The following is a 26,867-nucleotide window of genomic DNA, read 5'->3' on the forward strand; positions in this document are numbered from 1 at the left end:
AATTATTCTCTGACAGTATCAGGCACTATAGCTGTCACTGCCTCACACAGAGGTGTGCTGTATGAATTATAAGAATGCCCCCATCCACTTTTGGGAATCCTGCTTCCTGGTGAACTAAGCATTAGTCAGCACCCTGTGCATCCTAGGGCTTTGGCCCTGAAGTGACTGTACATAAGGAAAGGAGATTCTCATTCACACCGTTTCCTGCACAGAGCTGTGTATCCAGGCTGCGGTGCAGCTCTGCCACCCTCTAGGCACCATCCCCTAGGCACTACTCCACATCCAGGGTCCACATAGCAGAAAGCAGTGGTGAACCACACTCACCTTCTAAGTAAGACAGCATGTTAAGGAGGAGACTGAGTACAGAACTCACTGCAGATAACACGTTACCTATCCGCCTTCAAAAATAACAGAGGAAACATTCTTCCTTTTCATTGTCTTCCATCCTTTTTTCAGTGATGCTTGCTGACAGGGAATGTCTGCAAAAAAATACAGATTCAGTTGAAAGAAACACTACATCAACTGAACTTCATCCATATTGTTTAGCATTGGACTTGAACCCAGCTCTAAAATTTGGATTTCCATCATCTCCCCTCCAGAAGCTTGGAATACTAGCATAAATGGGTTTAGTTTTCACAATTAATAGTCCAGGCCCCAAATCTGGAGAGGAATCTCTTTCAAATCGTTCAGCCCACCAGGATTCATGGAGACAACTGGGATCAGAGTGTGGATTGGGGTCCACTGCCAATACAAAGTAGTTTGGTCCTCTGATCTACTTGCTCTTAACGCAACATGCAAGATAATGTTTTACTCAGCACAGGAAGGTGTGGGTTTCTGAAGCTGCATGCAGTAAACTGATGGCATTGAAAAACATAAAGCCAAATACTGCTGTACAATGAACAGTGCATGTAACATTATTCTAATTCAATCCAGTGCATAACTACACTCATGCATACAGCACAGTAGCAAAGACTCGTTACACTACAACAGATTTAACAACAAGCATGCAAACATATTATATGAACTGCAAACATGGCACATGATGCAAAAGAATGTTACCTGATTGGTTTTTTTTAATAAACAGGCTGAGGGCAGAAAGGGCTTGGCCACACAAGCTTAAGAGTGGCTCCGTTCCGTGACGATGATGGTAGGTTTCAGATGAACTTAGGATCACTTGCCACCTGCTCAGTAGTCTTGCCTGCTAGCCCTCCTGCTCCTCTGCTGTCTCGAAAATTAAATGCTTCTGTTTGTCTTGCTGCTCAAGAAAGTTATCTTGACTTCACATGTGTTACAAGAATTATTATTGGATAATTAATAATGCAATAGGTGGATTCAGCTGGCTTTTATTTATCATTATGCATAACTGCTGACCTTTGGCTTGCACATCCATTTGTTTGCTCAATAATTCACATGACATTACATTCATTACACAAAAGAATAAACACAACACAACTGATTAATACTACTCTAGTTCTCCTGTTTCTCCTGCAGTGAAAGAATCTTGAGACTCACATTCATAATGATAAAGGAGAAAATCTGTTATAAATTGTACATAGCTGTTCATTTTTCCTCAAATCAAATCCAAAATCAGGATAACAATACCTTTTGTCAGGCACCACAATGGTTGTTAAGATCTGATGAAGAGTATGACAAGTGCTTGCTCACTGATTTCACACGAAGATAAATGTATTGCTGCAAGTTCTAACATTTTAATTTACAAAAAGTGAAAAAGCAAAACCAAAACAAGTCACAGGCCAGGTACAACAGTGTTAGACGGCACAGGTTGATGTTTCCCATGACTGTGACAAGGAGAAAATACTGCTGATCAAACTCTTTACGCTGGAGCCTCAATACATTTCCTGGATTTGAAGTCACAGTTCTTCACTGGTGAGACTGGTCCATGCATACACACCGATGTATACAATTTCCCACTGTATTATATTAACAGCTGAGATTTTCAAAGCCATTCAAAATATCCAGACAAGGTTTTCCCATTAACTTCTTATTTAAAATAGGTGTCTAATTCACTAGATGACTGGAAATGTTAGGCAAATTTTTAAGTAATTTCTAAATGTTCACCCAGTGATTTAAGTGCCCTTTACAAGCACTAATTCATTTAATCACACTGTTATCTGTGACTGGGGCCAATGGTTTCTCCAAAATAACACCCACTGTTTGCAACAGAGCCAGAGACTACACACCTCACCCTCCCATGACTGAGACACAAAAGATTTTTTTTCTTCTATGAATTGGTGCTGTTCATCTTACGTTGGATTTTGTTCTTCTTCGGGGTCAGCAGAGAGATAAAGTGATATATGCAACAACCAGAAGACAGAAAAAGGGCAAACATAGGACTCCTATGTTTGAACTCTGCAACGTGGAGGAAAAGCAAGAGTAAGGAAGCAGCATGGACAGGGATGTGATGCCGAGTGAGAAAAGGAGTAACTGCTTATTTATGTCAAGCACAATGCACTCTTTTTAGGAAGAGATGCATTCAGACTTCCACACTGAATCAGGTAACTTGGTTCACCTTTTCTAACTGTCTTTTAGTCGTGCTTAGTAAATACTGCCAGAAGTCATATTGGCCCAAGACAGATAATTTTCTTCTATTACTGTTTTTGCACGGTCTTAGAAAAAATAATAGTCTAAAGAGGTGTAACACATGCAGTAGGATCAATTTGTAGTGATGAGTCCGAAAGAGACCAGAGCTGCTTTGACATCTGTTTCTCCAGTTATAGGAAACAGTGCAGAGAAGTTTACACAGCCCCACACACAGAAAAGCTTTGACTGCAGCTATGGATCTGGGTTCCTCAGCTGGAGCAGTCACAGCTCACATTACTAGATCTACAGACCCAAGCCTCAGTTGAACTCCATCACAAGCCACTAGGTTATGAGAACAGTTTTCTTACTGGTGGCAGACTGCAGAAAAATCAGCAAAGGACATAGCTAAACATAAATTTATGACAAAGTAGATATAAATGTAACTGACATTTACTTTGATTTTATTTGTAACCAAAGGGCTGCACCGATCATGTGGTGATAGGCATCTTCTTAAGAGGGAATTGGTACCTGTAATATCAGAACAGCTTTATTAATTCAGTACATACCTTGAGGCCTGTGCTATGTTTCTTAAGGTACATGAGCAAACTAATCAGCAAATGTGAATTTTAATAATTCGTTAATAATATTTTCTTAATAAAGAATAGGCTTGTCTACAAAATGCTACATGACAAAGGATGGCAGACTGTTTCCTGTGCATGCTTAAAACTTAAGATATGGCATGGGGATTTCTAGAGACAGATGAATTAATGAGATGCAGATTAAGATGCTAAATCCTGATTCAAAAGTCACCTAAAAACTCCTACTTTCAGAAAAGCTTTATATGAGGAACTACCCAATCAGAATGATGACTTAAGAAGTCTTCATTGGTTTACGATAAACAGAAAATTGCAAATGCAAAATAACAAGTAAAACAGGAAGATACGGTTTCCTGCTGTTTTTCCGGTGTTCTACACGTGGTCAGAGGAAGATGAGCCAGAAAATGCTCACCATGTAGTCAAATATGCTATAATTTCAACAGCAAAAAATATAATTCCTAGTCTGTTCCACAGTAAAAGCCAAGAATCATTTTTGTATTTAAAGCACTATAAGGCAAAGACACCTTTTTGTGCAGACCATATTGCTTTAGATCAGCAAACACACTTAAGTATTAATGGCAGAGTTGTGTCTTTAAGCTAGACAATAAGCAAAGTGTAACACTCTTCCAACGAAGACATATAGTGAAAGAGACTGCAGGAAAATAAGGCCAAATTTGGTTAACCTTCAGGTATAAAATACAATACCAACAACTATCACAACTGTTTTATAAGCCAGTGTCATTCAGCTTCCATGTGGTAAACACAAATATGCCACCTGCACTGGAACTAGAAGTCTGCTTAGACATGAAATAATTTTAAAAGGTTACTTCTGCAAATATCACAGAAATGCACATGATGAGTTTAAAAAAGTACAGTAGGAAAATTCTCAAATGCCTCTATAGTCTGCAATGCCTGAATACCAGAATTCTGTCATTTACCTGTCCTTGTGCTTTTACACCCCTCATCAACACAGTATCTTGACAAATTAATGATTAACATTTTGTGAGGAATAACAGGGTCAAATTCAAAGTTGTTGAATGCAAGTGTTAACTCAAAATCAATGGATACAGACCATACAATCAGCATCCAAGACCAAAAATAAGTAATTTTTCTCATTTAATAAAATAAATACTTAGTTGTCTAAGTATGACAAATGGCTCATAATAGACCATTAGCAACTGTAAGACACCTCAAAGAGCTGAAATCCAAGCACTGTATCCAGTCATATCACTTTGTATGTGTTCCTTTAGAAAGGATTACTTCATTATTTTGATGCCAGAATTTGAAAATGCAGTATCCAGTTGCTAGAAGATATCAGTGCCACAGTCCTCTGAAACCAATGAGCTCAGCTTTTCAAGTGAAAACCCTGTAAAACACTTTGTCCTGCAGTTCTCAGAAAATAGTCTCCTAGAAATAATATGATTCATGCATACTTCTTAAGACAGTGCTGTACTTCTGTACCGCTCTTAAAAAAAGCCTTGACAGGCTTAAAAGAATTGTAATAAGAACATAATACAAGCTTAATGTTTCTTACATACAGTCCAGAAAAGACAACATTCTTTCATTTGTCTCTGACATCATTATGATGATATCTTTCTATTTATATCCTTTTCATGGCCAGTTTATAATTTGACATGTTTTCATGAGAAATTACTACAAAAACCTTTAAATATGCAGCTCCGAAACAGCTTCCTAGATTCATTTTGACAAATGCATTGCAGATTTTAAACATATTCTAATTCTTGCTGCCTTAAATGTCATGAAATTGGTACCCAGATAAGTGCCTTATTTGGCATAACAAATGGCAAACGTTTTCTAATGCAGTTCCTGGCACATCAAAAGACCACAAAGCCTGTAAGCCCCATTGGAGCTATATTAATACCAGATGAGAGATGTACCTGTAAAAGCAAAATTAAAAAGTAGACTTACAGTATCCAAGCGTTATTTACTACATGTTTTGCCAGCTTCCTGGCCTTCCCACTTTGGGGAAACAATCCAGAAGTTACTTTAAAAAACATACTTGTACAAAGTCTTACCTTGCAATCTGTGTTCTAGTATTGAAGTCAAGAGATCTCATTGAGCGTAAGACTTCTATACACCCCAAGTACTGTAAGGAAAAAGAAATAGTTGGAAAACACATTATAATTATTGAGTTCTAGGAGAAAGTGCAGCTAACCATTAAGGGGTATTGCACAATTCTTATTTTTACATTTGATTTATCCTATGTGTCAGGTAGGTTTTTATGTTTATCACAGATTTATTCCATAAACATTTCATTTAGGTGTCAAATTTGGTTCAATCTGTCTTTCTATGTTTAATCTGATCAATGTAATACACCTAGTTCATAATGTGTTGCTGTGCATTTTAATTTTCCTCTATCCTAGTTGTTCCATTTTAGATATAAAGCTGATCAAATTTTTAAAGTAATATTAATGAAAAAGGAAGTGTGGTATAGCAAATTAATGTAGCACTGGTTAGTAGGAAAATCTTATTTAAGAGGGAGAGAACCAAGCTTCATTAGTACAAAAAACCAAAAGGTAAGTTATTGCAAGGAAAGCCGAAAAGTGCACCAGCAATTAAAAAATAATTCCTTAAAAACCAGCTCAGGGATAGATGTCTTTTAATATTTTCATTAATAATACTAGTATAAAGATATAGGAAAGTGCTAACAAAATATATTCATAACCCATGCTAGGAGATGGCTTCAACTGGGTCGGACCAGACTTATTGACCCAGATTTCTGCCCTGCATCTCCATGAAAGAGAGGGAGTATTGTTAGAAAATATGTTAAAATATGACAGTATCTATCACATGAGTGAGAAAAGCTCAGGTGAATCTTCTGGCCTCACTTCCAAAAGTGGGCATAATTCGCATGTGCTAAAGTCTACATACAGCTATAGCTCTCATCAGATATTTGGATAGTGGGTTTGTACAAGTCAACTCATGCCTGGCACATCCCATGGCAGTTGCTTTGCATGTAGGTTAAGTACTCAGCCACACTCCTGACTTCTGAAAGTCAGAAGAAACAGGGATGAGGATTTACATAATAAGCTTGTTAATGCTGTCCTAGCATTGTGGTTTTATATCAGCTTTTATATCAGTTTTAATAGCTATTTGCAGTGTAATGCAAACTATTTGGGTATGAAACTGGTGCAAAAAAATAAGGTGAGGCCACGACTTTTTGTCTATTTGGGAATTTTATTTATTTTTTTAAATTATCTTTTGATTAGAAATTACTACACCAGAATCTAGAATTTCAGCAGTGCTTTTTCTATAGAAACATCCATGTCACAAACTGTGTACAAGCTGAGGGAGTATCTAGTTTAGTTTCACATGTCCGTTATTATTTAATTTATTGCTATCAAATGTTACAAAGTCATTAGACCACTGTATAAACTGAACTAGAATATCAAGTGACTCCTATTCATTAAATTGCTCTACCTTGGATTATAATAGCCCACAGTTTCTGAAAAGAGTTGTTTCAAGATCCACTTCCTAGACTTTTTTAGAAATGTCCTGCAATCTATCTTATGTTTTTTTGAAAGCTTGTAAAATCCACATGGAAAATGTCTCCTGGCACATGGAGCTTTCAAGCTAAGGTCATACTCTCAAGCCATTTAGGTTATCATCACTCTTCTATCAGTGCAAAATTATTTAACCCTTGTGACTTGTTACAGGTAGATTCCTTTTTTACATATACTTCTGTCTGAGTACTTAAAGCATCCAGAACATTTCCATGCTCTGATGCAGGAAGTTAAGCTATTAACTCTATTTTTAAGTATCTCAGAGGGTGAATTGATTTACTTGGAGATTAAGTTCATTAAACATCAATTGAGATAATCAGCTGAAGTCAGTTAAATCATGCCAACATATAGCAATGAAATATGTTTTCCTATACTCTTTTTGTGTCATTTTGTTTTAGTTCTAGGATGCTTTTATACACATTTTTTTTCCAAATATTTATTTCATGTGAGACATTTGTGTAATCAAATATGCTGTCAATGGTATAACTATTCAAAGGTATCCAAGTGATTTTTTGCTACAGAAATGCTTGGTTTTCATTATTTCATCAACTTGTTCATTTAGACCACTCAATACTAAAACCCTCTTGGATTTCGTCTGTTCCTTCACTTATCTATATTTGCCACAAGTCTTTTAAAGCAAAGTAATTGTACACTTTTGAGAACCAGGTCCAACATTTTAGAAGCGAACTCTGGAAGGTAGTTTGACAAGTACATGCAGGCGTGCAAGTAAATACACAAACACATGTGCACACAAGTCACTGTTGGAATAAACACACAAATAATTAGACAAATACCCATAAACATACTTAGAAGGCGTGCATTTAGACTCCTGTGAGTCATACTACCTGATCTGCATTAACAAAAGTAGAGACAAAACCAGACTGAAGGAAGGTCAGATGGAAAAGTTGTCCTGTACTTTTTTTATGTATAGCATGGAGACAATTGAACACAACATAGTAAGGCTTGCAGTATTCCTGACTGATCAAGGCAAAGATGGCAACTGATTTTCTGGGATAAAAGATGTGAACACTTAATCACCACGGCATGTTTTCAAGTAACAAAATTACTATAAAAACTGACATTCAAAAGGTCCAAAGGCCAGCTACAGGGACATATAACTCACCTACTGCTATGCTTCAATTATTCCCCAAGACCAACATTGCTCTCTAAAAATATCCATTTGAAGTACATCCTGACAAGGATCCACAGAAAGAAGACATACAACCAAGATAGCAAGTAAATAAATTATTCATTTATTTCAATAAATAAATATCCTGATTAAAAATAAATGCTATCTTTTGCTTTAGGCATTCCATGAAACATTTAAAATACAGTTATAAAACAGTCTACTTCTAAAAAAGCTCCTCTCCACCCAGCACTTATTGTATATTTTAACCAATCAGCTACTGTGCACTGTGATATTTATGAGCTCCCACTAGCATTCTCCCTCTCGTTGCTCAGGAAAAGAATATGCTGAGATATAGCCCACCTTGAAGAATGAAAATTTGAGACTACCAATTCATAACTCTCTCAGATAACATTCTGCCTTCTGTCTACTTTCTGATATTTGAATGGGTTTGCAGATTGTATACCTTCATTGAATGGTGCTATGACCTGAGGAAGAAGTCTCTCATATGAATGAATACCTTCCTATTCAGAGGTTTTCAATTCATAACTAGTACTTTGCATGCTAAACAGCACCTTGCAGGAATATGATGCAAATCTAAAAGCAGAGCGCCACATACTCTGGGACTATACCTCTCTCACTGCATGATGTTCCAACATCTTTACTACTTATATTTTTTCCAGATAAATGTAAGAGAAGGACATATATCCTAGGTTTCTAGTTTGTCCCATATGTGAAGGTTTTCTCCATATTCCCTAAAGTATCTCTGCCTTCTCTATGACACAATCAAAAAATGTTGTTTAACAACTAACATTTTTTACTGTACCCTGTGTAAGAAAAGGTATTGAATTCACCCAACTTTTGTCAGAAACAGACAGTTCAACACAGGAGCACTGGGTGCATTCATATACTTGAAGTGAAAAGGCAAATGAAGGTCGTCACTCTTAGAGATGCCTTTTGCCCCATGAACACAAACAATCTTGTTCAGCGTTTCCTAACAAGCTTGTTCAAAACACCAAGTTACTGGAAGAAATATTCCATTTTTTTGACTCAGAAGCTTGTAGTAAAAACAGCAACAAGTATCTTTACAAAAACTGAGCAAATTGTAGCCCCATACATACTGCAGCAGTCCAAACTAGGAGTGACAAATGCTTGAATACTTGAACACGCAAACAACATATGGACCTCTGATAGCCAATGAGTGTCTGCCCAGAACACAGGTAGCAGGAAGATCTGCCCATCGCCCATTCCCAAATAAAATGACTCTTAATCTCTAAATCCGAACTAATGGAGTATCATTAGCTCAGCAAAATTCAATGGGTATTCGTATCAAATTAAGATAGACTGGTTTTAATCTGTGTAACCAGATGCCCATCATCAAATCTGAGTGGTTCATAACATTGCAGATTGTACCTGCAACACACAGAGCCTCATGTGAGTTACGTAAGGGATAACATGGTTATATCAGCAAACAAACATGCACTTCCATTGTTAGCCAAAAATTAGCCAGTGCTTTCAAACATTGATGTATCTGAAATCCACCCTAATGTTGCATAGCTGCTGCTAATGGCCTGGGGGCTCAAAAATAGATTCAGATTCCCATGGTTCTGGGTGGTGTATGTAGGTCTAATTTTTGAAAAGAGAAATCTCTGAAACATAAGATACCCTGTAACAAAGTGGTTGATTCACTGCAAGTTTCTAACCCACACACTTAGGCTGCACTTTTACTGGGCAAGTACGTAAAAGTGAACATCGTTTTACTTGCCACATCTGTTCCTCACGTGTCCCTGAAGTCATATTCCTACATTTTCAGGATTCCTCTATAGGGGGTGTTATTTGTTTTTGTGGTTGGTTGGTTGGTTTGTTTTCCATTTTATTCTTGTTAGCCCAACAGCTAGTCCAGAATTAAAGTATGCCATGAAAGTAAACAAGTAGTTAGTATGAATTGACTAGTGCTAATTAATTCCAGTTGATGACTCCCTTATTTAAAAATAAGAACTTTTATTTCAAATTTCAATTATGTTGCTTCTGTTGCAAAACACATTTATGTATGTATCAAAATGGCAGTTCCTTCTAATTTCAGATATTATCAACAGCCAAAGGGGCTTGTGAAACGAGCACAAAGAGTTCCACAATGTTCCGCAATACTTACAGCTTACTTTCAAGTTTGCTATCTGTCCTAAACCACATTAAGATTCAAGCCTAAATACACCCTAACATGCATGGCATAATACAAAAATAGTATTTCAAATTGATTTCAAAATAGTAAGCTTGTCCTCATGTAACTGGGGACCTAGTCAGGATTTTTAATATCCATATTGATGCATGAAAAGCAGAAAAAGAAAAAAGTAACCCAAGTCATAGCCAAACACTGCAGGATTGATAATTGCAAATATCTTACAAAATGAGGTTTTTATCTATAGGAAATCAATATGAAACGGTAAAGCTGAATCCTTTAGTTATCATATTAGACGAATTTCCCACCTTAACTAAATTTACAATAGCTGCTCTCTAAACCACTGAAGTGAAAAAAAAACCAAAAAAAAAACAAAAAAAACAAAAAAAAACCAAAAACACACAAAAACAAACCAAACAAAAAAAAAAGGAACTGTAATCAGAAGATGTTCCTTTTACTAAAATAAACTAGGCAAAAGAAAAATAACAAATGCCACAATACTTCCTAATTTTTTAAATTGTGCTTTAACTGAACATTTATTAGCTTGGATGCTGTACTAATTTGACTGAGATATGCACCATAAATTACTTAGCTCAGCTAATCAGCAGGGAAAAAAAATCACAAAAGCACAACATATATTTGCTTTTTTACTTCATAAGGACATAATAGCGTAGATATACATATTTTATTAAACTACATAGTAATATACATATTTTTGAAATACTTCAAGGACATCTGGCAATACAAAATACTTGCCAATCCATAAAATGATCCTCTGATTGGCAGTTGCCAGTCTGCCAGGTACTTTGTAGCATCTATCCAGTAACAGAGGCAGTAAGAAGGCATTGACAAAAATCTGAATACAGTAACTATACAGTCCTTGATATTTTTTTAAGATAAACTGGGTACAGACATACCTACAATTTGAAATATGTAATTATCCTATCAGTTACCCCTAGGAAAATGCCTTACCCTATGGTAAAGCACTTCCACAGAAGGCTGTAAAGATATTGGCATGTGGGAGGACCAGGAGGAGGACCTTTCCTTCTACACCTTCAGAAGGAAAGGTAACTGCTTGGCATTTTTGCAGACAAATCACCTATCCTTACTCACACAGCCTACACAAGGAGGACATTAAGCCTCCGCATCAATATGTTTGCACTCGTTGAATTCGACATAGTGTGCACACCCCTGTACCAGGCTACCTGAAGGGATTTTTGTGGGAGCCAGGGAAGGTCTGGAGGCACGGCTCTGCATCCAGGTAGATATGGGAATCATCTCTTTAATATGAAATAGTAGCTCCTCATCCTGATCACAACAAATGGCCCAGACACAGAAAAGTGAGCTTCCTGAGTTGTTCTTCATCTAGATTCTCCCACTGGCAACGCAAAACGAAGAGGAAAGAAGGAAAGGAGAGAAGGAGAGTGTGCTAAGTAGCAGTGCGGACGCATTGCATGTTACCCACAAACCAAAGCAGCTTATTCAGAGGCTATCCTCTTAAGCTCAGTTACCTTTAACTGCAATCATTTGCTAATAATGCTTAGTCTTTAACAACAGCTAATACTGACCAGTATTTATAGGACTCACATAAGTTTCCAATAGTAATGATTTAAAATATTATGTGCTTGTACAGCACCTTGAAAAGCATAAATCCTCTCACCAGCTACCAGAAAGTCTTTCAAACTTTTTCAAAACAGGCAAATGGTTTATTTAGTCAGGCTAAATACAGAGGAAGACTATGTTTTGAATTCACATTGAATAAAAAGATTGCTGTAAAATAAAGGGCACTTTGGAGACATCTCTACATATCAAAGACTGAACCTGTCTTGCATATACCATCAATACAGCAGATGAGAGGTAGGATATGAGCTGATTTCATGAGGAGTTATGAAGACTGAAGACTGGGGGAAGCTCCTAAGGTTGAATTTACACTTGAAATCTGTTAAATATAGAGTTACTGCATTCATACTGAAAAAGAGTGTATACATAAAGGGACTTCATACCTACAATGCTAGTCATTGACCTAGTGCTGCGGCTGAGCTACCTGAATGGGACACAGATCTTGGTGGAGGCTTGATAAATCCTTCTGAACTCAACAGTCAGCCATGACACTGGAGCACAGGAGCTACTTCTGAAACTAAACAAAAGGTAGCCATGTAGGGAGATACTTCTTTGCATCACCAAAAAGTCAGAATTTTCTGAAGACCTGCACTCTAAAGTGCAATAATAAATTTTTTTCTTTGCTTGTAGTTATTAGTTTGATTGTTTTGTTTGGTTTTTAACCCTAACAGTGTTAAGACAAGCCTCTGGCAAACTTTCCTGGTAGGTGGAAAACAGCTGCATGTTGTCTTGCCATCACTGTGGCAAACATCCCACCCAGCCTCTGGCACCACAGAAGTCTGCAGGACATCCTTTCACTGCAGGTGTTGCTGGTCACACAGAGCACTCATCGAGCAGAAGAGGCAGCCTTTGGTAAGTACTGGTTACCACTGACTGAGCAGATAGCACCACAGTGGAAAGAAGGTCTGATGTGCACACAACCATTCGGATTTATGTCAGTGTACATAGATATTTTAAGCAGAAGGATAGAATGGAAGATTAATTCTGTGTGACATTTCTAATACAGGGTGAATTACAGTACTAGAAAAAGCCATGGGCAGAAGCAAGATTGCATATTCAGAGAGAAATGTACGAGCACTAGTCACAGAGATCTAAGTCAGCTGCTAGAAATTTCAGTTTCCCCGGTAGTTTGGGATATGAATATTTGCTTTTAAATGCTCTCCTTAGCTATCAAGTAACATGATGGTGAGCTCTTACATAACACAAGTGTTATTCTCCCAGCCATGCCATAATTCCCTGCCCTTCCTTTCCATTGGGGCAAGATACACCTTTGGGACTACTTGAAGACACAGATCTCTGAGGGTACCTGAGGACTGTGCTCTAACAGGGTATGCTCAGGGACCTGCTCTGTACCTCTGCTCCGTGCTTCCCTGTTATCTGCACAATGACAAGCCTGCTAGGGGCAGAAGCAATCCTGCATGAAAGAAACACTGGCAGCCTTGTTCTGAATGAGGAAAAGGCCCTATATTTAGAGATTGTCAGAATCTAACACCAAAAATGTGTCATAAACATATGCTTCCATGAAAAACAGAAAGGCACTCTTCTGTGCTTTCATATTTCTGCAGTTGGTAATTTTCATATCAGTAAGCATCTATAGACCTTTAAAGTAAATCAATATTTCCCCCAAAGGGTTTTTTCTCATTAAAGGATGCATGTCCTAATCCAGACAGAAAACCCTAAGTAAGGATTGATTGAATGGAAATGGAATGGAAAAATCTAAAAACAGGTCTTCTTTGGGGTTCAGCTACAAATAAGCCTTGACCCTTCGGCTGTAAATTTTGCTCTATGAAACAAGTAAACCAACAGGGCTTCTGAACTAGTACAAATTATGATGGATATGACTGTCAATAGGTTTGCATTTCTCTTGGAAACTGGTCATTCGCTTCCTCAGTGATGGGTGAGAGGAGAATACAGTTTTCACAAAAATACCTCCAATTTTGGCCAACACATAGCTCTTCCCTGTTCCCTCTTGTACAACAACTGGCTTCTGTAGCATAAAAATATTTCAAATGCCCCTGCATAAAGCAGACTTTAACAATTCTTAACTGGTGAACGTTAGTCGGCTCTTTCAATGAACTGGGCTATCCTATTTGAACACAGGGCTCAGGTATGTGCAAACTGTAATAATAAAGGGATTCAGGAGGCAAACGTGTATTTTGTGCATGAGATCAGTACCTTTTTGAAATCATTCTTCGATATATATTCCTCAATTTGTTAATTAACACATTATTTTTAGTATAATTCAAGGCTACTTTGGCAACATATGATGTTTACAATCTATAGCTTCTCTATTTTGTTCTTTGAACTGAATCCTTAGATTTTCAATAACAGGAATGCTGCAAAAATTACACTATTAAACTATTTTGGTAGAAGAGGTAACATTCATAAGCTCTCGATTTAATTACCATGGTAGATTTATGAAACATTTTCAGAAGAAACTGCAGTGAAATTACTGTCTCTGTATATCTATGTCTTGATATATTTTGATTCAATGCACCGAACAGAAATAGTGTTTGTTTAGCATCCAGAGTACAAAATAATAAAAAGAAAGGCCACGTTTTAAAATTTTCACTGCATGACTGTGAGTCACTGCATATTTGCTAGACATCTAGCTTTAATCATGTAAATCCTTTTACAGTGAATTTCCTGAAGATTTTCATAAAGGCTTTCAGTCATAAGTAAAGCAAGATGGACTTCCAGAGGGATTCTGAGATCAACTATGAAACAAAGTGCCTAGAATTGACTAATTAATACTCAAAAGGCTGTGAAACTTTTTCAGCTAAATAAATTAATCCTAACTCTAACCTAGTGCTGGTAGAAAAATCAGCTTCTAAACAAAGGAAGGCAACTATATTGTTCTATTTCACACATCTTTCTTGCACTGAGTTGCTTAAACGATAAAAAAGAAACAATCTGCCTTAACATGACAAAAAAATACCAAAACACACACACAAACTGTATACCTACTTTTATTTATATATCTTATATATATGTACATATGTATCTATACATATACAGACCTTGAAATCCTATCTATTGACTTCAAGTGTGCATAAATATACAGTGCCACTGTTATGAAAAATGCTAATCTAGAATCCTTAAGTCTGAAAAAAAATGCTAATTTTTACTATTTTCTGAAATGCAGTATATAAATATTTGTAACTATTTTTAAGTTTCAGTGGGCAGCTGTATGTATCTATTAATAAACTGACAAGTATGATTATACATAAAAAGATCTCAAGATTTTCCAACACTAAAAAAGCTGCAAATATGTTATTCTTTTTTCTCCCACAGAGATCAGAAAATCTGTGAAGTCCTTCTTCAGTAGATAGGGATTCATATAAACAAAGAGGCCTTGGAGAAGATATGAACACTTGTGAACGCCTCAAAATCTTGTAGATAAGGCACAGAGAGAACACAGAATTTTCAAAAGAAAATATAATTATGTGTCACCAGTATCAGGACAGAAGGAAGCAATGTTTTCTATGTCTGTTAAAACATCTGTGAAGTATGATGAAGATTTTACATGACTAAATACTATCAGTTGCTGGGCAAGGAGATACATGAAGAAAAGCATGCAGCAACATGCAACATTTTCACTGTATTGCAAAGTATAGCTTTCCCCTGTTGATAGAACATATTTTCACTTGATTATACTAGAATAAACTGATTTTTTATATACTTTTCCTGTAGCAGAGATGCAGACAGGAGTAGCTGTAGAAATCTCCAGACAACATGAAAATATGGGGCACCTTACCAGTAAGGAGACAATTAAAATGTCTATTCCATAAGCCTCCGTAAGAAAAATCCATTCTACTTGGAATATGTGTACTGTTCTCACTAGGTATTAACAATGGTTTTACATTTGTCCCCTGTGAGAGCATTCTGGCAGCATCTCACAATCAAATCATATGGTAATGATTCAGAACTCCTTAAAAAAAAAAAGAAAAAGGCCAAGGATTCAGCTAGGGGAAGATTAATATATTTTATCTTCTCTTGAAAAGCAATTTCTTAAGTCAACTCTAAGGTCTCATTACTTGGTTGAAAGGGGAAAGATACCATTGGAATTTTCTAATCTCCATCTCAAATGGGGTTGAAAACAAGACATCTTCAAAGAAAATACCTTTTTCTTATTTCTTACTTGGATGTGGATGAAATAAGATTGCCAACATCACGCTCAAAAATATTGCTGGAGTGCAGATGCTAAATGGACTGGGCTTTCGCAAGTTTCCACAAAATTCCCATATCAGTAGTTTTGCATGTACAACATTCCTTATGTTCTTATTTTTACAGGTGTATGTTTTTGCATGCAAAAACTCAGAAATGTTAGAACCAGAAGTGCACACACTGGAAAAACATTTATTCTACTATTTTAAATGTAAACACATTCTACATTGTGTCTCAATTTTTTCATATGTGCCAAAAGTTTTCTCTAAAAAAGGCTACATTTGGAAAAAAACTTCAGTTCCATACTTTTCAGGTTTAATTTTAAAAATACAGGGTGATTGCAATTAATGCAGCGGGATATTAACCACTTAGAACCACTGAGAGTATGCACAGCAGTATCACAGACTAATTGCTTCATTTTCACAGTTTCACATTTTAATTCAGTGAACACTTTCCAGACTGTTTTGCTTGCTACCTTGCATATTGACTAAGCTATATTCCCCTTTAAAGCATCATGCAGATTAGTTCTAGAAACTTAAGTTCTGCATCAGAATTCCTTTAGCACAAACATGCAAAAGCTCCTGCAGCCAAAACAATATGCTTCAAAAGTTGAAAAACATCATTAGGCATCTGAAACCATAAAAGTGGACACTGCAAATACATCCAGTTATCAAAGAATTTCTACTACCTCTGTCATTAAGTAGAACTGCTTGATGAAGAGTAATATTAAAGCACAGAACCGCAAGATGGAAGATGTAACGTGCTTTTCCACTATGCCAAATATAAACCAATGCTAAGTATCTGAAATGCTATACAGCTATGCTTTCAAAATTGTGCACTTGGAGGTGTAATTTAAGAAGGACCTGTCACTCCTAAAACTAAAAATATGAAACACAGAGGGAGGGAAAGGGCTGCATGTACCTCTGGTCTTCATCATGGGAGTCCTGCAATTGAAACACATCTTTTTCCTGAATATTTATCAATATTTAACTTTCTAATGCTTAAGCTATACTTACTTGTGTTCGCAGTAAGAATGCCCAAAAGATGACCTCCAGTGTGCAGAGCAGAGGAATAAGGTGAGAGATGTCCCGGGTTGGATTTAAAGCACAAAAAAAAAAAAAAAAAAAAAAAATCTCTAAAAGGTCTTGTTGCAGCATAAAGGCCACAAAGAATCCCAGTAGAGCAGCTCTGGGGCCACCACCCCTGCCCAAAATCCCCCAGGTCAGTGTCAGGTCAGGATGGGCACCTGCACCAAGCAGCCCTGCTCTTCCAGGTCCTTGGTAGAAATAAATAAATGAAAGAGATGGTTTCTATTTACTTATTGCTCTCTGCTTATTTTAGGACTATAAAATTAATTTACAAAAGGTTCAAAATCACAGAAAAATACATCTTCGACAATCATTATTTTAAGTTTTCCAAATTAGGCCTGCTTCATGTGCAGGCTGTTTATCCAGTGTAACTATTACTGTAACAAATGAATGGTTACACAACAGTCTCGAATCCCAGGGTAATCTACACTACATAAATAACACTATTTTAAGTAGTACCAATCTTGTTTCAACTTGAAACATTTGCTGCACCTAACTCTATAAGCTGTGCATCAATTCTACTTTTTCAGATGTCTCTCAAATATCTTACTACTCGTTCTGCCTGTCGTTGAGCAACCTGAATTGCAATGCGTAACACTGATCTAAAAAATATATTCATAAATATTGCTCACTTCAAACTAACAACATATACTAGACTAAGGCTCTAACATGAACAAAACCTATCTCGTATATCACTTGCATTCTCCACAACTCTGGTCCTGCAAAACATCCACACACCGTAAGAACTTTGAGCTTATAAATAATTCATTGGTTTTTACAAAACAATTTTAGGTATGTATTTCATCAGCAATCTTCTGTCCTCCCTGTTTGGTGTGGCATGCATGTGTGCTTGGTGACCTTCTTTGACAGCTATTACGAGTGCACCACAGAAGACCACGATTCAAAGGTAGTGTCTGCTGACCCAGGAAAAGCTATCTTTCTGTCTCCAAAATTTCTGCTCTAATTTCTGTCATAAATGTGCTGAGTTTGCAAACTGAAAAGGTATTTTCTGATTTGCCTACTCTGCTTATCCAGCTTGAGATCTTTTACAGCAACAGGTCTTCACTCTAGCAACTTTACAGAGCAGTTGGGTTTGGTGGAAGCGCACTGCATGTAGGTGTTGTGTAAGTCTCATCCCTGTCAATAACTTCCTGGACACCCTTAAGCAAATGACTAAAACTCTCTACATCTTTATTTCCTCCTCAGAAAAATCAAAAGCTTGATATTTTGCATTAAATAATACTTTGTATTAAGGCTTTTAAAGAAGCAACACTTTGTAGAGCATGAGGATCTCTTAACAAGCGTTCCACAGAAGCCGGTATTATTGTTATTATTAATCCTAAAGTAAAGTGATACATACTTCATTGTCTTCTTAACACTGCTGAAGTGCTGTAAGAGAAACAGGTTCAGTGCATCTGCCAGCATAGCTTGATTTCATACCAGGGCCTTGTAAAGCTCATTAATTCTGAAGATTTTTATCACGCCTGAGTGTTGCTAAGGATAACAGTCATCCAGGAACAGGACCATACTGGGGACTGTCTTCATAGTTTCTGTCTCTGACCCAAGAAAACACTTTGGGTAGATTCAAAACACTTGCCTGATATGTTTTTAACAGATTACTGTGTTGTTTGCAGTGCAGCTTCACACTTAATTATTTCCTTTCAGAAGGAGACTGCACAGTTTATCTGCCTGGCCTTTTCATTCCTGCTCAGACTTCAAAAAAAAAGTAAGTAAAAATGAATTACACTGTAGCATCTGCACTCAACATGTGGTGACAGAACATGGCCCCTATATCTGGTGGCAAAGGCAGTGTTTCTGAAACATTCTAATTTCTTGGGAAGTTAAGGGTACTTTTACAGTCTCCTGTGATTAATTAAAGCAACATGTCTATAAGAAAACAAATAATTCTGTTTCTGAAAATTACTTCATCAGAGGTATGCAGTGCCAAATGTCAGGATGCTGGTGTCTAATGAGACGTGAACTCCCTTGTATAATTCCTATGCTAATAAGAGCCAAAAATTTGAATAGAGGTATGTTAATACAACAACATATCCAGAAGGATGAAAATGCTGCTGAGAAAGTTAAGATAAAATCTTAAGATAAAATATCTCTCTTTCAGTCTTGTCCTTACTATTTAAGGTCAACTTACATCTCTAATTTCAGGATTTGTTCAAACAAACAAACAAACAAACAAAATCAAAAATCCCTGTATCAAAAAATATCATGTGATGGTGCTGTGGAAAAAAAGGCCTAGACAGATTTTTCTATCTATCTCACATTATTTTTTTAGTGTTTCTCTATAGAGTGTTCAGTTTTACCTTTTTGCTTGCACTTACTGTCTCATTTCAAAGGGCTTTTTTTTAGTCTTTAAACTTTTAGCTGTGACTTGGATTGTCTGAGTCAACCTTTTGAGACTGAAATATTTCCTTTTATTTGAAAAAAAATCTAGGGGAATATCTATCACTTATTAAACAAACATTCTAGATTCCCCTTACTAAATTGTGCCAAATCCATTTCTGAAAACAAGTGATGACTGGAAATGTAGTTGCACTGAGTCCCTTCATTATTCCCATCACAACTTAAATACACAGGCTCTGCCTCAGACCTGCCTGGAGCGGCCAAAGGTAGTGCTGCATTGCATTGTATCATAAATATATAGAATCAAAGGAAATATGAATATTGTATTACTATGTAGAACTGCGGAGAAGCAACATTGAACCACCCCTTCCTCTACAACTATGGAATTTGTTTCATCGCTTAGAGGACTAAATCACCCTGGAAGAGCAGCAGCAGCTGGGAAGGCTGGCTGTCTCTGGCACTATCCCAGGGCAGATCTACATTTTTCCCACTTCGAAAATGTAAGAAAATTTAATATCAATAGTTTGTGCATCACTTCAATTCTACTGTAAAACAAGCTAGGCTGCAGCACAATTATTGCTAGTGTGTTAATTGAGACCAGGTTCTTCAATGGGTTATGTGGCCAGGGGACAAAGGAGTGCCTTGGCACCGGGACAAAAGAACACCTTGTCTCCAGCAGAAAAGGTGTGAGTTTTCCCTAAAGAACTCAGTTCATCTGTGTGTTTTCTTTATGTTTGTAGAGAAAGATATTTACATTGGGCTCATGGTATTACTACTGTAACCATTATGTGAAGACAAGTAAAAAAAACAACAATCCAATTTCCAAGGGAAAGCAGAAAAGGAATTACGGCTGAATGAAGTTTTACCTTCTAAACCAACAAGCTAAATTCATTTGTAGATTTTGAAACTGTACATAACTAGCAGGACTGCATAATTTTTGCTTTAAACAAACACAGTTCTCACTTGAACTATTCAAATCAACATTAAAAGTGCCCAAATTGTGTCACTCACTAAATAACCCTAGGTGTGGAAATTATGCCAAAGCTTCCAAGGTATTTTGCAAACACTCCAAATAAACTGCACACCAGATATTCATGTTGAGAGTTGAATCCTCCAGCACCGAAATCATTACGTGCTTTGCCTTCAGTGAAAGGTGTGTAAATGTACAGTAATAGTACTTGATTCATGCAATTAGAATAATATTGTAATTAAAGACTCTACTGTATGATTTTTGTTCATAGGATCTGATTTAATTTCTGTGAGAAACACTCTTTTCATATCAATGGGCTGTACAAAAGTCCCACAGTGCTTCAGATCCATGGAGCTCAAAACAGAGGTTTTCAACAAAGCAACAGTCATCAGTATGATTCTTTCGTGGCCCTAATAACAGTGAACGAAAATGCAAAGAATACTAACTGATTGCAAAGTAATATGGAGTACTAGGAGGGATTAATTGCTAAAACCAATGCCATCTTTGTCACTTACTTCTTTCTCCACTATCTTGACTGCATGCAGCTTTAAAATCCACGGTGATAAGCCAGGCTCAAAGTCTTTAAGCTCTGGGTAACAGTGTTTGGGTACCTGGGTTGAGGATAGCTGACTCTGAACTAAAGGATCAGTATTCAGTCCTATTATCATCATATGGCTGAAACACACAACCTACTTTTTAAATACAGAAACCTCATTACAAACAGGATGCTTTGGGACTGTGTTCTTTATTATTAGAATCACATGCACGAAATCCTGCTGAGTATGTTTTCACTCAGGCCATGTCAAACTATCAGTGATTAACCATTAGTAGTACTGCAACTTGACTGATAGAAGCAGAATTTAAATCTGATTAAAAAAAAACAAACAAACAAAAACAAACACCCCCCCAGCGACAAAAAAAATACCTTGCACTAATTTTTCTGTAATGAACAAAGATAAATTTAGCATCAATCAGAAAGAGAAACTAAAAAGTCTTGCTGTAATGTTAATTTTTTAAAAATAGTAGATTGTAAATTTGACTTCATGTTTATTTAAAGGAATAAGATGGAAGCAAGAAACCCTCTTCTTTTTTCTTACAGGCTGTACTGGATACATTTCAAACAGGTGGGCAAAGGATAGCATCACAAAGCCATGAAGCACTGGTACCTTGCTCCTACTTTAAACCAGAAAGAAATCAATTCTGGCTAGAACAGAGAGGAGAAAAAAAAATCAAAAACATTATTCCAAAGAGCCCTGAAATCTTGTAGGGGAAGGCCACATATGTTGCAGTTTCCACCATGTTAGCTCCATTTAAGGCTGTACTTCGCAGTCTGAGTCAGCCACTAAAGAGGAAAGTAATTCTGTAAATTCTGTGTCTACTTGCAGAGATCTGATAAAAATCACAGCAGCCCTGCATATATGCTGAAGGGGATACTATAGTACAGAATAAAAGGATGCAATAAGAGCATGCAACAAAGCAATTCAGTTTTTCCCTAAGCACATACTTAATTTTGAGCATATAGGAATAGCCTTGATTATTTGAATGAGAATATTCCCATAAACAGTGTCATGCAGAAACGTTTGCGGAACTGAAGCCTTCACTTGGTGATGTGTTTGAACAGCTTCACAAAAAATGTCTATTTTCCTCATCAGATGGAAATTGTTGTTATACCCTCCCAAGACACCGAAGTGTTAAAATGTTAAAGAAATAATTGTACATAGGATTATAGTCTTTAGCTATTTTGCTATAATATTAATAATTTAATATGCTTTTCACTTAAATATTATTTGCCTGGCTTGCAGTGCTTCTTTCAGATGAAGTCCCTTTTTTCTTTCTGCCTCTCAGATACTACCTTTGTACCTGTTTTTTTAACACTCGATTTACATAGGTCTGTTCTATGCCACCACCATAGTTTTACAGTTTGTTAGGTTTTTTGGATATACTGTATATAGGGTTATAAAATTATTCTATAGTATTTTGGGTTTATTCAGTTTTGAAGTGCTGAAAACCAGCATTTTAAGGTCATCAACACTTGTTACAAAAGCCAGCCACGAATTACCTAAAGACAGACATACATCTGCCTTGACTGTTGATTGCGCTCTTAATTAAACGTAACAAAACCCAAAATGTCTATGCCATTACCCAATTAAACTCATCAGTAGACATCTGTCATTCTAAAAATCCTGATTTCATTGAAACATTTAACTACTGTCAGATTAAACGGTTCTATACTTTTTTTATTATATGTATTTGTTTCTTCTGACAACATGAACATTTATAATCACTCCCTATAGTAATCATTTCCTCTATGGGGAAAACATTGAGCTCTTCAACGACTTCCATCACAGTAAACTATTTCTCTTCTCTTTTTTTTTTCTTTTTTTTTTTTTTAATTATTAATCCATAATTTGTTAAACTGTTCAGCAGTAGTGTTAAGCAAAATATCAGTACCTCAGACTTAATGACCCCTAATATGGCTATGGTCATTTGCTAATTTGCTACCAAAATTTTTGTTTGTTTTTGTGAAAATTTTCCCATTAAAGTGATGCAATGTGAAAACCAGAGGGAGGAAAAAAAAATACAGTAAGAGCCAGTATTTTTATGGATGAAAATAATTCCATTGCAGCAGACCATGAAGATCAGAACACAGTTCCGTTTACCATAATCCTACACCCATTTTTAAGCATCAGAGTTACACTACTCATTTAAAAAAACGGGTAATATGTGAAAATGTGGTGACAGCAGTAAAGTTACAGATTTATCATGCACTGCATATAGAAACTTTTTGTCTTTTACTTCAGAAGATTTGAATGTGAGTTATCAGACTGCCCAGTAGTTACAATTGACAATATCCCATAGATAATTTTAACATTTTGAATGTGGATTAATGAGAAAATAGTAATGCAGTGCACATTTACACACAAAATTATAAAAGCTTTGCCGGTTAACATCAAATCTAATTTTTGTCTCATTTAACTAATGGCATATGGAATTTTCTGCAAGGCATATGGTACTAATTAAACATGGTACAAGTCCCCCAGATAGTCAATATAGCCATGAGGTATCCAAGAAATGTTTCCTTTCAGTGTACATTATCTATGTATGGATTTGATGGTTTGAATGCATAAAAGCGCTTGGAACTAACAATGTTTAATGATGTGGGAACTGCACTTCTATTCCTATCTATATAATGCAGCAGTTGCTGAGGAAAATTCTGAGATACTTAATGAACAGGCAAATTATGAACTAACCAGGACCAGTATATTTTCATTCACTCATTAACCACTGATTTTGATATTTACTTTTAACCATTGCTTCTAGAGCACTGTTCTGTGAGAGTATCAGGTTAAAGATATCAACCTATTTTTTAACAGAAAGAATAATCTAGATTCCATACATTTTACTGACATTAACAAACACCTAAACCATAAGTTGTATGGTGCTAATGATTTATTTTGAAAATTCTAATGTACATAATGCATATAAATACACTTTCATGTTTTTGACACCACCTGCACTTAATTAAAATATATGTTCTACTGTTACTTTTAGATATGGGTTAATTATTAACTTCAAATGTAAGTCCACTCATATGTAATTTTAATTCTCTTTTCAATTGAAGAATACCAGCTTCCTCTAGCATACAGAAGGTTAACCACTGAAAAAATTAAGACAATGAATACTTCCATGAAAAAGAATGATGGGGCCTCAATACCACTATATCTAGCATCAGTGGGTTATTTTTATCGAGACACTGCTCAAAGAGAAGCACAGCAGCAGTTTGTGTTCTGAAAGGCAGCACTGACTCTTTTGTGGTTCCCGTAAATTTCAGAGTAGTAAAAAAGACAGTATAATTTCAACAGTGCTTTGAATTTACCAACTTGCTCAGTCTACCATCACTTGCAAAATCTACCATCACCACTAACAGAAAAAATCAAAACCTGCTTCCTAGTGCTCCAACTGTTAAACATACACTCTGCTTTTGATGATGAGACCCAAGAAAAACCAGGGAGAGTTAATCAACAGGGCTGCCTTTCAGTTTTAAAGTATCCTGATATAAAGTCACACTGTGACTTTTATACCCAAAATAAGATGAGACTAAAAATAGATCTGTAATCTTACTTATAGTCTGCTACAAAACAGTTTAACACTTAAGATGCAGAAGGCACTTGGCAAATAAGCATAGACTGAAAAAAGAATGCTGGACATTATTTTTGCACTTTCTGCACACTGTGCTGGAAGGTGTAACCAGAATCTTACCTGACTACAAAAATATTACACATACCCTTCTCTCAAAGGCTCTAATTTAACAGGTCATTTCAAAATACATTCAAAGCAGATGGAAATACTGCCCTGTAAACTTAGGATTTTCTGCTCTTGACATGCTGTATCAATGAACTGAAAACAGCAATAACATTTAAGGTGGCTGAATTCTCATTATGTAAAACAAGCTCCATTTTCCTGCTCTATTCAAGACAGTATTTCTATTTGTGGAACACGATACGACTTGCGCTCTGTATCTTATTGCTCTAAGATTTAAAATCTAATTTCACTTTAAAAACACACATCTCCTTCGAGGTATTTTCAAACTGAAAGATCATGCAAAATTAACAGTACTTCAAACATAAAGGGGTCTTTCTTTCCTTCTGTATATTGCACCAGACATATTGAAAGCATATGTATCTGAGATATATACAGTATGCTAGCTAACAGTGAAAACCTAAATTCAGAAGAAGGAAAAAAATCCAAACCAAAAAGTAATAAAAACAGCTTTTAGCTCAGGAACTGTATTTTTACACAGCTGTAGAACATTATCTGACAAAGAACCTATTTGCAGGTTTGCTCTAATTTCACAAATTAACACAGCTTCCCAATCCTGCCTTCCTACATTTACATACCATGCATTATGCACAAAAAAAAAAAAAAAAAAAAGGAATATACAAATAGAGATCTTTTCAGCCAGTCTAGCCTGTCATCAAAACCAGCAGAGAATTTTTCATTGACAAAAACACAGAATGGAAGAAATCAGACCAACCTTCACAATGTACGTCACACCAGGTCCCAGGATCTTCTCACTCGAGTGCAGCCATCCTCGAGAGGGTTTATTGACAAAGCTGCTACTTTGATTCCAGTCTTCACCTCCTGGGTGCACTTCCTCTGACCATGGTTTTTTCCCCATACTCATCTTGCTCACGTCCTGCTGAGAACACGAAGTGGCAGAGACAAGGTTACATGTGTTGTCTGAAGCCCCTGCTGCTGAGCTAGAAGCACTCGAGCTTCCCTGCAACTTGGAGACAGCAAGCTCCTTTACTGCAGAGGAGAGGTTTTTGATACCCAAAAGGCTGCCTGTGTGAGAGAGTTTCAAGTGGGACATTTTATGCATGAGGGTACACAGGGTGGTGGGTCCATCTTCATGGTCCTTGCGGAGAACTTCTGGCGAGACCAGGTATGAAGGTGCTGTCGAAGTCGTAGCAACTGCTGAGACTTTGCTGTTCATGGACAAATTGTGAATAAGATCATCAACTGATGTCACCGAATCATTCCTGAAGCGGTTATACTTGGTACGTTGAAGCATGCCCTTCTATCTGGTTTCCTGCATATGTTCTGGCAAATCTGATGCCAACGCAGGAGATGCCTGTGCTAACATAGCAGGCGATTCATAACAACACGGAAGGATAACAAGATTTTGGGTTAAAAAATAAAAGACTGTAAGGAAAAACAAAAAAATATATATATGTTTAAGAAATTTCTTGTGGTTCCCTGTTAAGGTTGGGTGAAGTAACAGTTTTCTGTGAGAGAGATCCCAGTCCTGCTTAGAGCTGCCAACTCGCTCACAGCAAAAGCATGACTCACACAAATGAGAAGGACCCTTTTCAACAAAAGGCTCAGTGAACACTGCAAATCACTTCCTGTAGAAAAAAAAAAAAAAAAAAAAGAAGAAGAAGAAAAAAAACCATCCACCCACTTACAGCACACTAGCACCAATCAATTCTCAAATTTCCTTTTCCTGTCTTCTCAAACAGATATTTCCTTCCAACCTTTAATTCCTCCCCCCCCACCACCACCCTTTTGGTACCAAAGGCAATTACCTTTAAAACTGAATTAACAGCCTTTATGAAACACCACGGTTTGTTCTTCTGTTTGAATGCTCTTCTACGTCACATATTTGCGAATCTATAAAGAAGTCACAATTAGATAGCAAATATCTGGATAATATTTACAAATATATATTCCCTCTCTCCTCTCCCCCCGGCCCCAGCAAAACACAGACACCTTAAAGGGTTTCAGAACACCTTTAAGCACACAAGTATTTTAAAAACAGACAACAGAATGAAAGAATATAGACATTTTCTTCCACAAAAGCAGCCTAACAGATCTTACAAGTGCCTTTGTGTCAATGCTGTCTCTCACAGAAACTGTTCCATCTAATTTTGGATAGAGAAAGAAATCCTTCTCCCTTGTTAGTCCACAACAACCTCCTATTTTAATTCAGGAATTACATAAAGTACCTATGTGTGAAGAAAAGTATTTTTCTGATGTCCAACAACAGGCTTAACAGATGGTTTTCCTTCACCACAGATATTCACTCTGAAGGAAAACATAAAGAGGATCTTCAATTCAGTGGCATATTTGGTTTAATTCTGAAAAACCTAAAAGAATAGTGAAAAAGTCCAGGTAGCAACAAACTGACATCCTACAGT

General features: G+C 36.6%; 1 protein-coding gene across 1 annotated transcript in view; it reads right to left on the reverse strand.

The window, feature by feature from the left end:
- The window catches only part of SHC3 (SHC adaptor protein 3), a gene marked incomplete at its 5' end in the record, with an annotated part of 56,655 nt that extends 30,914 nt beyond the window's left edge, over positions 1-25,741 (reverse strand). The window contains 2 exons of the mRNA XM_082074873.1: positions 5,174-5,244; positions 25,202-25,741. Of these exons, the coding sequence (XP_081930999.1) occupies positions 5,174-5,244; positions 25,202-25,741 (611 nt within the window). The remainder of the gene's footprint in view (positions 1-5,173; positions 5,245-25,201) is intronic.
- Between the last annotated feature and the right edge of the window lie 1,126 nt (positions 25,742-26,867).

The sequence above is a fragment of the Streptopelia decaocto genome, assembly GCF_964273445.1.
Source record: "Streptopelia decaocto genome assembly, chromosome: Z".
Classification (NCBI taxonomy): Eukaryota; Metazoa; Chordata; class Aves; order Columbiformes; family Columbidae; genus Streptopelia; species Streptopelia decaocto.